This window comes from Desmodus rotundus, chromosome 10 (assembly GCF_022682495.2).
Source record: "Desmodus rotundus isolate HL8 chromosome 10, HLdesRot8A.1, whole genome shotgun sequence".
NCBI lineage: Eukaryota > Metazoa > Chordata > Mammalia > Chiroptera > Phyllostomidae > Desmodus > Desmodus rotundus.
The window spans coordinates 15664681-15678883 of NC_071396.1; the positions used below are offsets into that span (position 1 = coordinate 15664681).

Below are 14203 nucleotides of genomic sequence, written 5' to 3' on the forward strand. Positions count from 1 at the left end.
CCCACCAAGCCCTTTACCAGAGAAACGGGAGCAAGTAGTCGATCATCAGTGCCTGGCAGCCGTGGGCCCCTCCTCACTGGCATGTCTGAAGAGGAGGGGCTCGTGGCAGCTGCTTGCCATGCCTGGGATCATTGTCCACCTGCGCCTCCTGTCCCTTCTATCCTGTGTTCACTCTCTGTGTAGGCTCACTCACTCTGAGGGCGTTTTGGGAACACGGCTGGCAGGGGCTGTGCTTGCTGGCGGGGCAGAAGTGAGGCATCTTAGCAAACAGAGGATCTCAGGCACACTATATCACAGAGACAAGGCGCAAGCAAATAGGCAGTGATGTGAACAGTTTAAAAATAAACGACAGCACAGAAATATAGTTACTGCTTGGATTGTGTCATACAAACAATGCGGAGTTCTCTCAGCCTCTTAAAGAAAACCTCCGTGGAATGTGGTGTTCTGTGAGCAGCGACAGTAGAAGCCTGGGGGAGAGCTCACTGAGAAGCACGGACCTTCTGAAAGAGTTAGGGAATAAACATACGAGAATAATAAAAGAGGGCTAAGCCATTTTATCGGAGATGCAAAGGTAAGAGGATCACTGAATGCATTAGCCTTTTCAGCTCCCTGGTGTTTTATGTGAGGGTGACCACCGGATGTTCAGGGGGAGGACACAGCCAAGTTTTAGACCACACCTGAGACGCAAGGCAACGGCAATATTAGTGAAAGCCAACGGGGTGTCAGGGAAGGCAAAGGGCTGCCTCTTTTCCAAGAACTCTTTAGAAACAGAGTCAGTGTTTCCTCATCTCTGATGATCGAGTGGTAAATAGAGAGAGATTTTTGTCTTGGGTTAAAGTGAAACGCCCTATTTGGTCTGTTATAAATAGTCTGACAACTCTCCCTGCCATGTGCTGATGGGATAAAATAGAAGCAAGAGAAAGCAAGTTTGCAGATAGGGCCATTCATGCATTTAGTACATTTTTCACGTGCACACAAGATGTGCCCGCTCCAACCCTGGGGGTGTGGTGGTGACCGATGTACTCACAGCCACCATGCTCTCAGGGGACACAGACGTGGAAGAAATTGTTACGTCCGCAACAGAACACTCAGCCGCCCCAACGCAGACACACGCTCAGTTCCTCTCAACGTGTCTTTCCAATGGTCCATCAAGAGTGGCGTCTGCATTGGGCAGTCTCGATGCTTCTGTCTCCATCTGCAGTTGTGAACATGCTACTAAAAATCACTCAGTGCTGTTGACTGTCACTCCCAAGAGGCCATGATTTCAACATCTGTGAGTCCGTTTCTATTTTGTTTGCTTATTCTGTTCTTTAGATTCCACATATACCAAAAACGTATGGTGTTTGTCTTTCTCTGTCTATTTCACTTAGCATAATACCCCCAGGCCCATCCACACTTTCACAAGTGGTTGGATTCAGTTCTTTTTTATGGTGGAGTAATATTTCATTGTGTGTATATATATGTACACATTGTCTTATCCATTCATCGGTTGATGGGCCCGCGGGTTGCTTCTGCATCTTGGCTGTTGTAAATAATGCTGCGATGTACTGACGGCTGCGAGAGGGGCGGGGTTGGGGGGCTGGATGAAAAAGGAAAAGGGATTAAGAAATACAACTTGGTAACTACAAAAGAGCCGTAGGGACATAAAGCACAGCATAGGGAATATTGTCAGTAATGTTGTAGTAACTATGTAGGGTACCAGGAGGGTACTTCAAATATTGGGGGGACCGCTCCATAAAGTACATGGTTGTCCAACCACTGTGCTGGGCACCTGAAACGAATGGAAAATACTGTTGAGTGTTACCTGTAATTGAAAAATTAAAAAAAAAAAAAAACAACATGTCATGATGTCCAATCCCAATCAGGCCTTCAAGAGTTTCTGGCAATGTTTTTCTCTTATTCATAGTCATATTCCTTATTTACTTATTCAACGGGAGTGATTATTCAAAGCCGTCTTCATTTTCCTTAAGTCTCCTATCATGCTCTTTCTCTATCATCCTCAGCATCAGGCCACAGCTTTTCAAAAAAAAAATCCATCAATCAATCAAGGAGGAAATTTCTCAATTTGCTTAATTTTTTTTGCCTCCCCACAACGCAGCAGTAGCTACACCCATTCTTGCCTCCTGTCCATCTGTGTCAGACTTCCCGGTGTTTATAATCCCACCTCATCACACAGCTTCCGGGCTCTTGTTGCATCCTTTATCTATTTTTTCTATCACGACCTACCATATCTGCATGAGTTTTTTTCGCCACAATTATCTCCCATCATAAAACACTTCAATACCTATCCCTGGCCCACTCCATTTTCCTGTATCTCTGCTTTTACAAACTCAGTTGCACTTCCTATCTCTAATTTCTCTCTCTTCTAATTTATTTCTTAGTTTCCTGGAATCTCGCTTGTCTCCTGCACTTGTAAACTGAAACTTGATTCACTACGGTCAGTAATATCCTGCTTGTTGCTAAGTTCAGTTATCACTTCTCAGACCTTAATTTGACTTCACTGCAGCATTATTCATTCCTTTTTGTCTTCCGTTGCCCCATTCCGTGATTTGCACCATAGCATCAACTTAGGATTCTTCCCAGGGTCCTCTATTGCCTCTTAACTGGCAGGGTTTTGAGACCCAAACATGGGCTTCCTTATTTATTGACCTTATGAAGTTCACGTACTGCTTGCTTTACTGTATTCGCCAGTGGTGTGGTAACTGCTGACAAATACATGTCTTGAATCCCTTCGGAGCTCCCGACCTATAAATAGAACTGTCTAGTAGAGATTCCCACTTGCATTTTCAACAGGTATCTCATATATTCAATAAGTCTACAGTGGTCCTTTCTTACTTTATCCCCAAATCTCTAAAGACTTTTCCTCCTAAATGTCTCTCAGATCTGCCCACTCATCTCCATCCCTGGTGTCTCTCTCCTCCTTCCGGGCGCAGCCCCATCTGTCCAGGAACTACCGCAGTCTTGCAACTCACGGCCCTGCTTCTTCCCTCGTCCCACAACCGAATATCCATTTTACCGTATCTAGGATGATCTATCCAAAAATCAGATCTCAGCACAGACCTTCTGAATTTCAACTCTAATAGATTCCCCCATCGCACTTGGGATAAAAGTCAAACTTTTTAGATTGAGTGCAAAACCTTTCTTTGATGTAGCCATTTTATCATGGCATCTGTTGCTTAGATTATAAATGTTTATCCCATACTGTTCCTCCCAGCCACTGGTCTGCCATCTGTTTGTTAAGTGACGTTGTCCTCTGGAACTCAAACATTTGCATGGGCTGCTCTCTTTTCTTGGAACCTCCTCTTTGCTTCTGTTTTCTATTTAGGGCTTGAATTACACATCGACTCCTCCAGGGAAAGTTTCTGAGTTCCCAAGATGAGATTAAATGGTCGTCCATTTAATGTGCCCCAGAATAAATTCTGCTGACCCCACTGAAATTCTTACTCCACCAGGTGGCTGAGTGACCATTGCTTTGCCTAATTGGACTGTTAAACAGAGCAGGTGCTTCTTAAGGACGGGGCTGGCTCCTTGTTGAGTACTTTTCCCAGTGTGCCAATTAAGTGAATGAATGACTCATGCATTTGGTAATAACAGCTTTGATATTCTGTGAGCCTGACAGAGAAGAAAGGCAATAGAAAGGGTAAAGGAAAACAGGAGTCATAGCAGAGACAGATTCTAGAGACTTCCCAGCAGTAGAGATTGGGAGGAGAAAGGCAGGGGAGGAGAGTTTGGGAGCCGGGGGGAAAGACAGGCAAACAGAGGGTTCCAGGGGAGAGATTCATCAGTAGGTTGTTAAGGGGGGACGCCTGAGGGGGTGTGGGGGGATGTTATAGGACTTTTGCACAAAGAAGCCACTGCGACCCCTTTGAGAGAGTGTATTTTGGAAGTAAGAAGTGGGGCACACTCATGAATAACACTGCTTTTTATGAGGATTGAACTCCCACAGACGGGGAGCAAATTGTAGTAGGGGCAGTGGTGCTTGGGAAAGTACCAAAAATATATGTTTGGGCCCTCAGTAGTTTGGACAGTTTTTATTAGGAGTGAAAATACACATTGGCATAATAATATTAAATTTCTAAAGGCCCCGCTTAAAGATAAAATTAACTCCCCATGGATCATGTTTTTTTTGATCATGTTATTCACCCATAAATTGCATACAGCCTGGCACCCACATATTGATATCACTGTTGTGTCCAGAAGAGAGGGAAGGAGGAGGAGGAGGCAGAGGAGATAGAAAAAGGAAGCAACATACTGATGTGAAACTTTCATTTCTCCGATACAGTACGCTCCCCAACTGTTGCATAATTGGGCACTAAAAGAAATAATGGCTTTTAAAATTCTTTCATAATAGTATTTTCCTAGGAACGCTGCTCTCTTTTCATTCAGATGGCTACATGTACATGTCCTACTCTACATGTCATCTTTATTGCTACCACTAATCAACAAAAATTGAATAACTGAAAAAATTAGTTATCTTAGTAGTTATTTGAATAAAAATGTATGGAGTCAGTCCATTGTCCTTCATAGCTTTGGACTTTTTTTGTCCCAATTTCAAAATTTCTGTTAACACCCAAATTTATATTCTGAACATGCTAAAATATTAATATAATTACAGTGGGTTCTATCCTTCAACATACCTCCATTCATAACTGCACTTCATATGCCATTTCAGTCAGAGATGTTTGCACTTAAACTGAAATTCATTAATAACATTTTTTCATGTGAATGAAAGATGCTTGCCTTGTTTCAGCATAGGCAGGTCCATTCAGAATGAGATTCAGTTCCTTACCTCTAACACTACTGGGAAAGCTTCAGCTCGCCGCTAGGAAACGCAGCTTTGTTTCACCTGGATGAAGTTAAGGGACAATGCGTTGGCTAATTTCTGTCGTCTCTGGAAGCACAAGATGTCAAGTTCCATGAGTCTTATCTCAAGGACCATTAATTTGCTGAGCTTTTCACTCGATTTTTTTTTTTTTAAGTAGCTTCCAAGAGTTCTGGAAGAAAAATAAATTGATGTTTCAGCCATTTTCTATTCCAGACATATGGGGCTGGCCAAAAAGTTGGTGTGTTTTTTTTTTTCCATAACATAAAAGACACATTTTTCATTTTCACCAGTAACTGCATTGATTTGGGTATTTCTGTAGTCCAGAGCAGACTCCGGATCTGCACACCAAAGACCCCAGTTTGACCCCCTGGAAGACATAAGTAGTGTGGAGTTGGAATTGTTTTTGCATGACTTGGAAGCTCGGATCGACCCCACTACTGGTTCACCCTTTGCCTTTGGTACTAGACTAAGTGCCACTGAATGTGTCCTTTCACAAGTGTCAGCTGACTGAAGCTAACGCATGGCTAGGGCATTTTCCCGTGGCAGGCCTTATTGTAAGTGCCCTGCCCATGTTATCTCCATAGGTGCTCACAACGAACCTCTGACGTCAGTATTTTACTCTCCCAGGTCCACAGATGAGGACGCAGGCCCAGGCCACACAGCTAGCAAATGAGGGAGTCAGGATTCGAACCCCAGCTGTGGCCTTGCGCCACCGGGCTGCCTCACCTCTGTGCTCTGCTCCTTCATTTGGAAGTATTCCGTACTCGTATTAATTACCTAGTGCAACCCTCAAACTTGGTTTAAATTATATCCTGTTTTAATGTCTTGCTAATAAAATCTATTCTATATTATCTATTTTTATATCACCACATTATTCACCTCTGTGTCCTGATTTGTGATAGCTGAAAAGCAAATGGTACTTGATTTTTCTATGTGGAAATGATGCTAAAAATAAGGTAAAAGAGAAGATAGACTTACCTCAGAAATTCCTAAATATAGTAATATTTCACTTTCAATTTGGCCTTGTTGGAGAATAAAATGTTCTGCATGTGTGATTTTTCCGCATGACTTACCTTTTTAAATGCCAGTTCTTAAGAAAGCACATTTTCAAGTATTTCTAAAATGACCGCTTTCCCTGTCTTCTTAAGCAGAAAATAACAAGTTCAATGAGTCTTTCCTTTATGACTCAGAATCATGGTGAATTGCCTATTTCACTATTTTGTAACTTACCTCTGTGTTCTTTTCAGCTTTTCTCTTTCCTTGGTACCTTATCATTCGCTATCATTTTTTTCCCCATTTTGAGTAGATTTCCTCCTAAAATACTTCCCCCCATACAATATGCTGTATGCTGATAATGAAACAATCACATTTGTTAATACAAACACATAAAATAAGGGTATGTAACTCATTACAGGAATAAACATAGGATTTAGTGATATTTTTAAAATATTAGCTTCTTGACTCAGAAGCATTTTTCCATCTTTTCAAATTTATGGCCTGTATTTGAAAGGGCCAGAAGGTGCCAGGAGTGGGACCTCGGAACAAGAAAAATATTACTGAGTTTTAACAATGTATTGTAAATATAGAACCAAATATATAAATATGTACTTCTGTGTGTGGAAATACAGAACTGAATAACAGGCCTCTTTCATAACATGATTTTAATCCTATTAGCTTTCTGAAGTAGTGGTCCAAAGACAAGTTATGTTACATAGATTTTTGTTTGTTTGTTTTGCTTTTAAAGGATTTTGATAATCCTATTGCTTTAGGGTTGAAGCAACACGATGAACACATCAGATTTAACAAAACTACATTAGTCACATCATAACAGTTGTTTGGAAATGGATTTTTATCTCTCAGCTGTGTCACGGCTGGACTATCCAAATGAAAATTAAACTGAAATCTTCTGGTAGGTTTGCCGTTGAAGTTTATTTAGCCGTGTGGGTGATGTGAATGACACATGTACAAGAAGATTAATTAGGGATCATTTTGCCGAGAAGCATAATGTTGAGGAGCCATCTGGCGTGCCATTACTGGGAGGGAGATCTCGAAGGATTACTCATTAAACTTCCAGCACTGTGTTCCAAGACTGCCAGTGGCCCTCCAGATTCTTATTAGATTAGACTGTGCTGAGATTCAGGAGCAGCTGGACCGCGGGGAAGTGTAGCTTCATGTGTATCATAGACCACGAACAGGTCAACCTGCAGAACTCTGCCAGGAGCCCGCTACAATTTCCCTGAGTGGCATTCATGCCGTTTATATTACTGTTACCTTTTCCATAATCAAATACCTACAACAGCCCCACCTCAAAAGCTTATAGAATTATTTTGAAAAAAGATTTTAAATATTTACATAATCTGGAAAGAGCTGAACAAGCTCCTCATTATTACACCTAAAATAACTCGCTTAGTATTTTTCATGCAGTATTACATTTTTTATATTCTTTTTGTATCATTTATTTATAAGTTTACTTACTCACCCATTCAGCAAATATGGATTCAATAGCTACTTTTGCTATTGCTATGCTAAGCTTATAGTCGTAAATGAAGCAGAAAATTTACCCCAACTCCCTGATTTTTCATCTAAGATTTTATCTGTTTCTGGAGGTCCTGTGACAACATGTAACTTCTATAATCTCAGTCTCTTCGGGGTACTATTTAATCAATGGCCTTGGTATCATTTTATAGTCTTTGTTAGAAGTTCAGCCCTCTGACGTACAAAGTTAAGTGGTTTGATTTGAACTCTGCTTCTGAAGTATACAGGAGCCATGTAGAAACTAAATTTTGATCCTATTGATACCACCACAAATATATATCTGTTGAGCTCTAGGCGTTTTAAAAAATGGATCAAAACCATTTTTTTTCTATTAATAAAACAATGGAGCATGAATATCTCTTGGCAGGGCAGTGAAATGAGAATTTATGTCATCAAATGAAACGAAAACAGAATATTGCCTATTCAAATAAAAGATGGAGGCAGACGTTACTAGTGGTGCGTTATTACTATTCTTGTCAGCAGACATTTGTGCGGGTGTAATTACGGTAGGGCCGCCTGAAGAAAACCCGCATACATGCACCTCGCCCCGGAGGACAAGTGGGATCCGTCGTAGAGTTAGTATCTAATAGATGCCCAGGTAATATTTGTCTTTATTTCTCTACATTTACTTCCACTACATTTTTCTAATCTTCATTGGCATCTTGTCCCCCCATACAATAAGGTTCTTTGTTTCTTTTTGCTTGTAGTCACACTCTTCCCTGTGCATTTACTACTGTGAGTCTTTCAGCGTCTCAGTGTTCCTTTCTTGCGTATGTGCTCTGCAAACTTCCTCATGTGCCATAGCTCAATTTTTCTTCCTGGAAAATAGTGATAGCGGTATTTTCCTAGGCCGCAGACCTCTGGGAATAAAATGAATAAAGATGGCTATAACAAGCCAGGTGGGCCACCTGATTTTGAATTCCTTAAGTGGATAGAACACATTTTTCTGCCCATGGCCACCTGACAGGAGCATCCAGGGTCTCTGACCAAGCTCAAGGCTACAAGTACCTGCTCACCCATATGAGCCAGCGATACTCAAAGATCCTCTTACCATTTTAATTTTATAGATAATCCACAGAAAGGAGATACAAATGACTGTTGCTCCTTAGGACTGCCAGCTTCCGTCACTCAGCCCAATTGAAGGCAAACTTATGGAAGTGGATTTCCTGAAAGAACTTGGGCGAAAAGTAAAAATCATTCTGCATGTAAATATGAAGCCTAATAGCTACCATCTGTTGAGTACCTACTATGTACAAGGCACCATCCAACTTCTTTACATAGATTCTTACTCGATTCTCATGCCAACCCTGCAGGGTGGCTTTGTTAACCTTTACTAGATGGGAGAGGCACAGTAAATTTAAGAAACTAAAGTCAGTGGGTGTCTCAGAGGTGGATTTGTTCTTCCTGCGACATCACACTAGCTCTAGAGTTTTAATAAGATTCACACAGTGTGTTAGTATGTAGTTGAGGCAACACAGAGCATGAGAAGGCTTTGACTTTGAATTAAAAGGGTGTGGAAATAATGAATATATCCTCATTATATATAATTACATATTATTATATATATTATATATATTATTATATGCATATACATAATGAAAAATGCTCCTTTGTAAAAAAAGACCATTCTGTGCCAGGAGGGGCTTAAGTGAGAGTGTGGAGAAGATGACTGGGACACTTAATGACAGTCTTCCAGGGACATGGCGATGAGGATGATTGACAGTTGTCCTTTATGATTGACCAGAACAATGCAGTGAAAGGCTGGAGGTAGAAGTTACCAATGCAAATGTTTGCAAGGCATTAGATAACAATTAAAGGGAGCAACATAATAACCCATAAGAGATAAAATTCCACAGTTGTTTTATTAGCCAATATGGGCATGGGGGGAGGGATAAGAGGGGATTCTTATGCTAAGCTTAGTGTCTCGGTGACTTAGTTCTGGCTGGAGGCCTAAGCCCCCATCCTTGAGGGCTGCAGGTACAGATAGACCCTCTTAGTTCCGAAACAACTGGGAAAATCCTAAAGGACAATTTTAGCTACTTGTCTAAGAAGCAAAAATAACCTATAAATAAATTGTGTGTAAAGGTAACACCAACGTAAACGAATGACTTTATATTTATATGTGTATGTGCTTATGTTAGAATAAAAAACGATTTTGCACAGTTTTGTATTTTCTAAACTTAAAGATAGTGAATGTATATTGTTGCTGCACAAGGGCGGAGATAATTCTTTTAATCAAATTTTATTAATCCTTTGTGGGAAGGAATTGTTGGCTGCTGTAGACGGAGTATGACAATTAGAGTGTTGTGTTCTAGCTACTGCCCAGCTTACTGGGGAAATAGAATGTTTTCCTTGTCCAATAAGCCTCTTCCTAGTCCACATCTAGAATCCTGTACACGGAACAGTAAAAGCTAGACCAGTGTGGACAGTCACAGGACTATAAGGCTCCCTTATTGAAGCATAAATGGTTCTAGATGCCTTAACATTCCCTGTTAGCATCCCATAATAATGATCCAGGAGAGGAATCGCTGACAATATTTGATATCTTTGATACAGGCCAGCGAGTGATGCAAAGAGGAAGGCCTTTAAAAATTTAATGTGCTGTATGAATGCCAGATAGAATTGTTTAGGAAGGTGTGGACGAACATGGACATGGAGCAACATATGTCCCATCTAGAAAATGAAGGGGTCAGTTCTGTGATTTCAGAATAACCTTTCCGTCTCAGGCTTCCATAACTTTATGCTTTCTGGGCTGGTCACCGCAGAGGGAGGTTAGTCACTGCACCGTCACTACCAGCAGCCTGAGCCGTCTTAAACCCTTGCGTAAAAGCTGAACGAAGAAGAAGAACAGTAGTACATGGTCTTTTGGGATGCAATATCGTACTCAAAAGGAAACATGTGAAAACGCTACACTTTGGTAAATTGATCACTTAAAAAGGTTTTCCTGTATTGTGTTTTGTTCCATGACACAGTGGAGGCGCTGCATTTGGGTACGCTGATGGCCGCTCACGGCTACTTCTTTCCCATCTCCGATCACGTCCTCGCTCTCAAGGACGACGGCACCTTCTACCGGTTCCAAGTGAGTTTAATAAAAATATTCTTTAACGGTCCAATAGGCATCTGTATTTTGCATGCTGATTCTCTTTCCAGAAAATTTGAGAGTCGCGGCATTTAACTTAGGCTAGTTAAAAACTAATGGTTAAACGTAAGACGCAAGAACAATAAACAAAGAAAGAAGGAGAGTGCTTAGTGAAGATGACTTGTGGAAGCCGAATTCTATGATGACTCAAGTTATACTGTATATAAAAGGCTTGAAAGGACTTCAGAGAGCCACTTAATGGAATTCAGGGAGCTAGGAGAGTTATCTTTAAGTTACATTTTAGCTACTAAATTTATGATACTCTGGCCCCCATATCTGATCCAGAATCATCTTCAGTCCAAGCAAACCGTGATAGAATGTTTGAAGCTCCGGGATAGGATTTAGCTGATTAGACAAACCTTCTATGTGTGGGTGCCCGAGGCCCTTCTACATGATATGCATGATGCTTTCCGTGTCTGCACTCATCTGAGATGAGAGGACACCACAGATAATTTGTGAATGGACAAGAGTCCTCCCAGGTCATTTTTCTAATGAGACAGGCTGCTGTTGTGTCGGGCAATGATTTTGGACTCTAATTTCAGTCACTGAGCATGCTTTAGAGCTTGAGGTCTCAATGATTTATCTGGAGTGTATTCTACATTTCATTGGACATTGTGATTCACTAATGACTGACTAGTAAATTCTAGCCTATTAAAATGAGGACAGCAGTGTTCAAACTCTAGCTTAATTCCTAGAGGTATTTTTAGAGGATTCTCCCCATCGTCCAGACATCAGAGCATTCTTCTCACTTGTTCTGAGTATTATTAGATGTTCTGCATCTAAATCAACAGCTAAGTAGTCATTTGGGTGCCTAAGAACTTGGTTAGGAAAACTGAGAACAAAGAGAGAATATGTTTTCAAAAATTGTTCTCCAAGATATTTGTCCACGTTAGAACACTCTCCTACCTCTTCCTTTGACTCTTTTATCCGAGGCAACTCATCACGGGACATTTGCCCTGAGTTGTTAGGAGGTAAAGCAGTCTCCTAAAATTGTGATACTGGCCTGAGTATCCAAGAAATTTAAATTAGTTAAATTACTTAATTGTAAAAGCCTTTATCATAATGGAATCTTATCCCTTATACAGTTAAACTTAAGGTAATAGTAGCTTAACACAGCTTATTAAGTTAGAGCAACTTGGGTTCCTAAAGTTAACATTTTAATCAATAAAAATTATTGGTGATTAGCCAATTATTCTTGTGTTACTAACACTTTTGGATTTTCAAAGGAGTTATTTTCTATTGCAAGATGGCATTTTCCATATATTATTTTCTTATAAAATTTTGAGATAGAGACTATAAGTAAACTTTATCGTGATAAAATTCTCACAATTCTGAATGAAAGGGTTTTGAGTTTGTGTTTTTAGTAAAAATATAAACTCTCATCCATCTTCACAATATTACAAGGTAAATCATGCATGTATAAAAGAACATGTGCATGAGGGAAGCATTGAATGTAGTCTGTCTCTTGAGAATTATCTAATGCAAAAATTATTTTTAAAACCAACTAGTTCAGACATGGCCCAAAGTTAGTGATGATGGCTTTAATTAGCATAATTTGCAGATTTTAACTGCAAGCTTTAGCTTAAATTATTCATTTCTCAGCCTGAAATCACTGGGCTAACAAGGTTTAAATGTCTTAGTCTCAGGGGTCAAAAATGAGCAAAGCTGGGAATGAATCATCATTCTTTCTGGAGAAAAGGAGAGGCTTTTTAAAGAACTTTAAGGCAAAACAAAGGAATGGGTGCAAATGATAAATGAATTACATCACTGCTAGGTGTAAGCAGGTCGTCCAGCTTAGTGTGCCTCGACAGACGGTGGATAATCTCTTCAGTCACACTAATTATGTTCAATATTAAATGATAACTATTTGCACGACCCATCCACACTAGAAATGGGATCGAAATATTACATATTTGTAAATCTAATATTAATAGGCTCTTCAAACCAAGATTTAAAGTACAAAAAGACAGAAAACTCGGGAAATGCTGACTTCTTGCTAAAATATCCACCAAGGCATTAATCAGTCTATAGTTAAACAGCTCTAATAGTAGAATGTACATTATTGTTTAAGGTGTTTAACTTCAATTATTGGTTGGTTCTAAGAAGCAGAAAGATTTTTTTATTACATGGAAGTGGAATGCAACTCCTTGGAAGGGTTTTAAAAATCATGAATTAAAATGGAGAACTTGTAGTATGTTTACAATTCTTCCAGTGAATGTTTGAGATCCTAACCATTGTTAGGAATCTCGAAAAGCTTTGGAGCATGAGTTTGAAACAAATAGCACTCTTAATTTAATTTCATTGGCATGCAGTAATATGTAAATGAGTCTCCATGTTCAGGGCATTTTTAATCATGTGATTTTGTAGGAATGTACACTTGCAATTATCCTCTCTTAGCTAATTGGAACTGAGACCTGACATGATTTTCTGCGTCCCTTTTATAACTTTTATTACATTCATATATATGCCAAAGATTATTAAGAAATGGCTGGACAGTTTGGGATCAGTTTTATCAGCGCTAAAGAAGCCAACACTCATACATTAAAATGTCTCAAAGCCTATGCAAACTGTAAAATATGTTTTTAAATCCCAGCAAACTACAGGGGTTTGCTATTTGTTAAATTGCCTTTCATTATAAATAAAAATATTTTTCCTAGAAAAAACCCTTATAATATTAGTGAAGAATGTTGGTGAATGACATTTCCAGGTACTAGTACAGAGGACAATGATTTTGTTCTTTTATTTTTATATTCGGGAAATTCTCACTAAATAATAAAATAATAAAGAAAAATGATAATAATGCAGCAAGAATGCCTTGTGATTTGAAGGGAAACAAGTACATATCTGACCAATGTGCCTAGAATGGGTATTTTTAAAGTTAGATAAATAGACATGTGTATGTACACACACCCTCCTCCCAAAATAAAAAAGCAACCCACAGGGAATAATGAACTCTGTGAGAAGCATCTGAAAAACTAGCAGTTCACATGAGAGCAAGGTTCTGATTACTTTTTTCCCCAATGGCTCCCCTAGAATCTTTACCCAGATTTATTTCTGAGAAATCAAATCCTCAAAGATTCGTCTCCCGTGGAGTCAAACAGGACTCGGGAGAGGAGGGGGCCCATGTAAAGCCTCGATTTCTTCCGTGTCTAATGGTTCAACCCTTTTCCCCCTAAATGTCTGCTGCCATTTTTTTCGCGTGTAGAAAACTAGCATTTGTAGCTCTCTCTGTAATCCTGCAGCAATTGCCAGCAATTGCCAGAACTAGTGGAGAAGACCAAAAGCCCCTGGGAGTCCTGACCAGCTTGGCACGCTCTCCCCAAAACAGTGTTCTCCCAATGATCCTCTGTCCCTTCCTGAGAACTCCTCTTCTAGAAGGTAGAGTTATCAAATAGGTAATCAGAGATCACACAAATGGGCTCAATACACATAGATAGTTAACATAATTGACTAAAGAATGTAACTAACTCCGTAGGGCTGATGTCTGCAGTCACTGTCCCTTTGGGTCCTAGAGTGACCGTCCCCTGAGAAAACAGAGGTTTGATGGACAGATGGATGGTCCTCGAATGTACTCAAGGTCCGGAGCCCAGCGTGTCCAGCAAGCAGAGACAGAAAAGCCCTTTTAGAAAATACAAAATGTTGGTGATGACAATAGTGTTATCCCGGTCAGACATGTCCTTTGTACTTTTGTCAATCAGCTTCTA

General features: G+C 40.0%; 1 protein-coding gene across 4 annotated transcripts in view; it reads left to right on the forward strand.

Moving 5' to 3' along the window:
* The window catches only part of RGS7 (regulator of G protein signaling 7), a 304883-nt gene that overhangs the window by 226085 nt on the left and 64595 nt on the right, over positions 1-14203 (forward strand). For all 4 annotated transcript variants that reach the window (XM_053912996.2, XM_053912997.2, XM_053912998.1 and 1 more), the window contains one exon: positions 10333-10439. In XM_053912996.2, coding sequence (XP_053768971.1) covers positions 10333-10439 — 107 coding nt within the window. The remainder of the gene's footprint in view (positions 1-10332; positions 10440-14203) is intronic.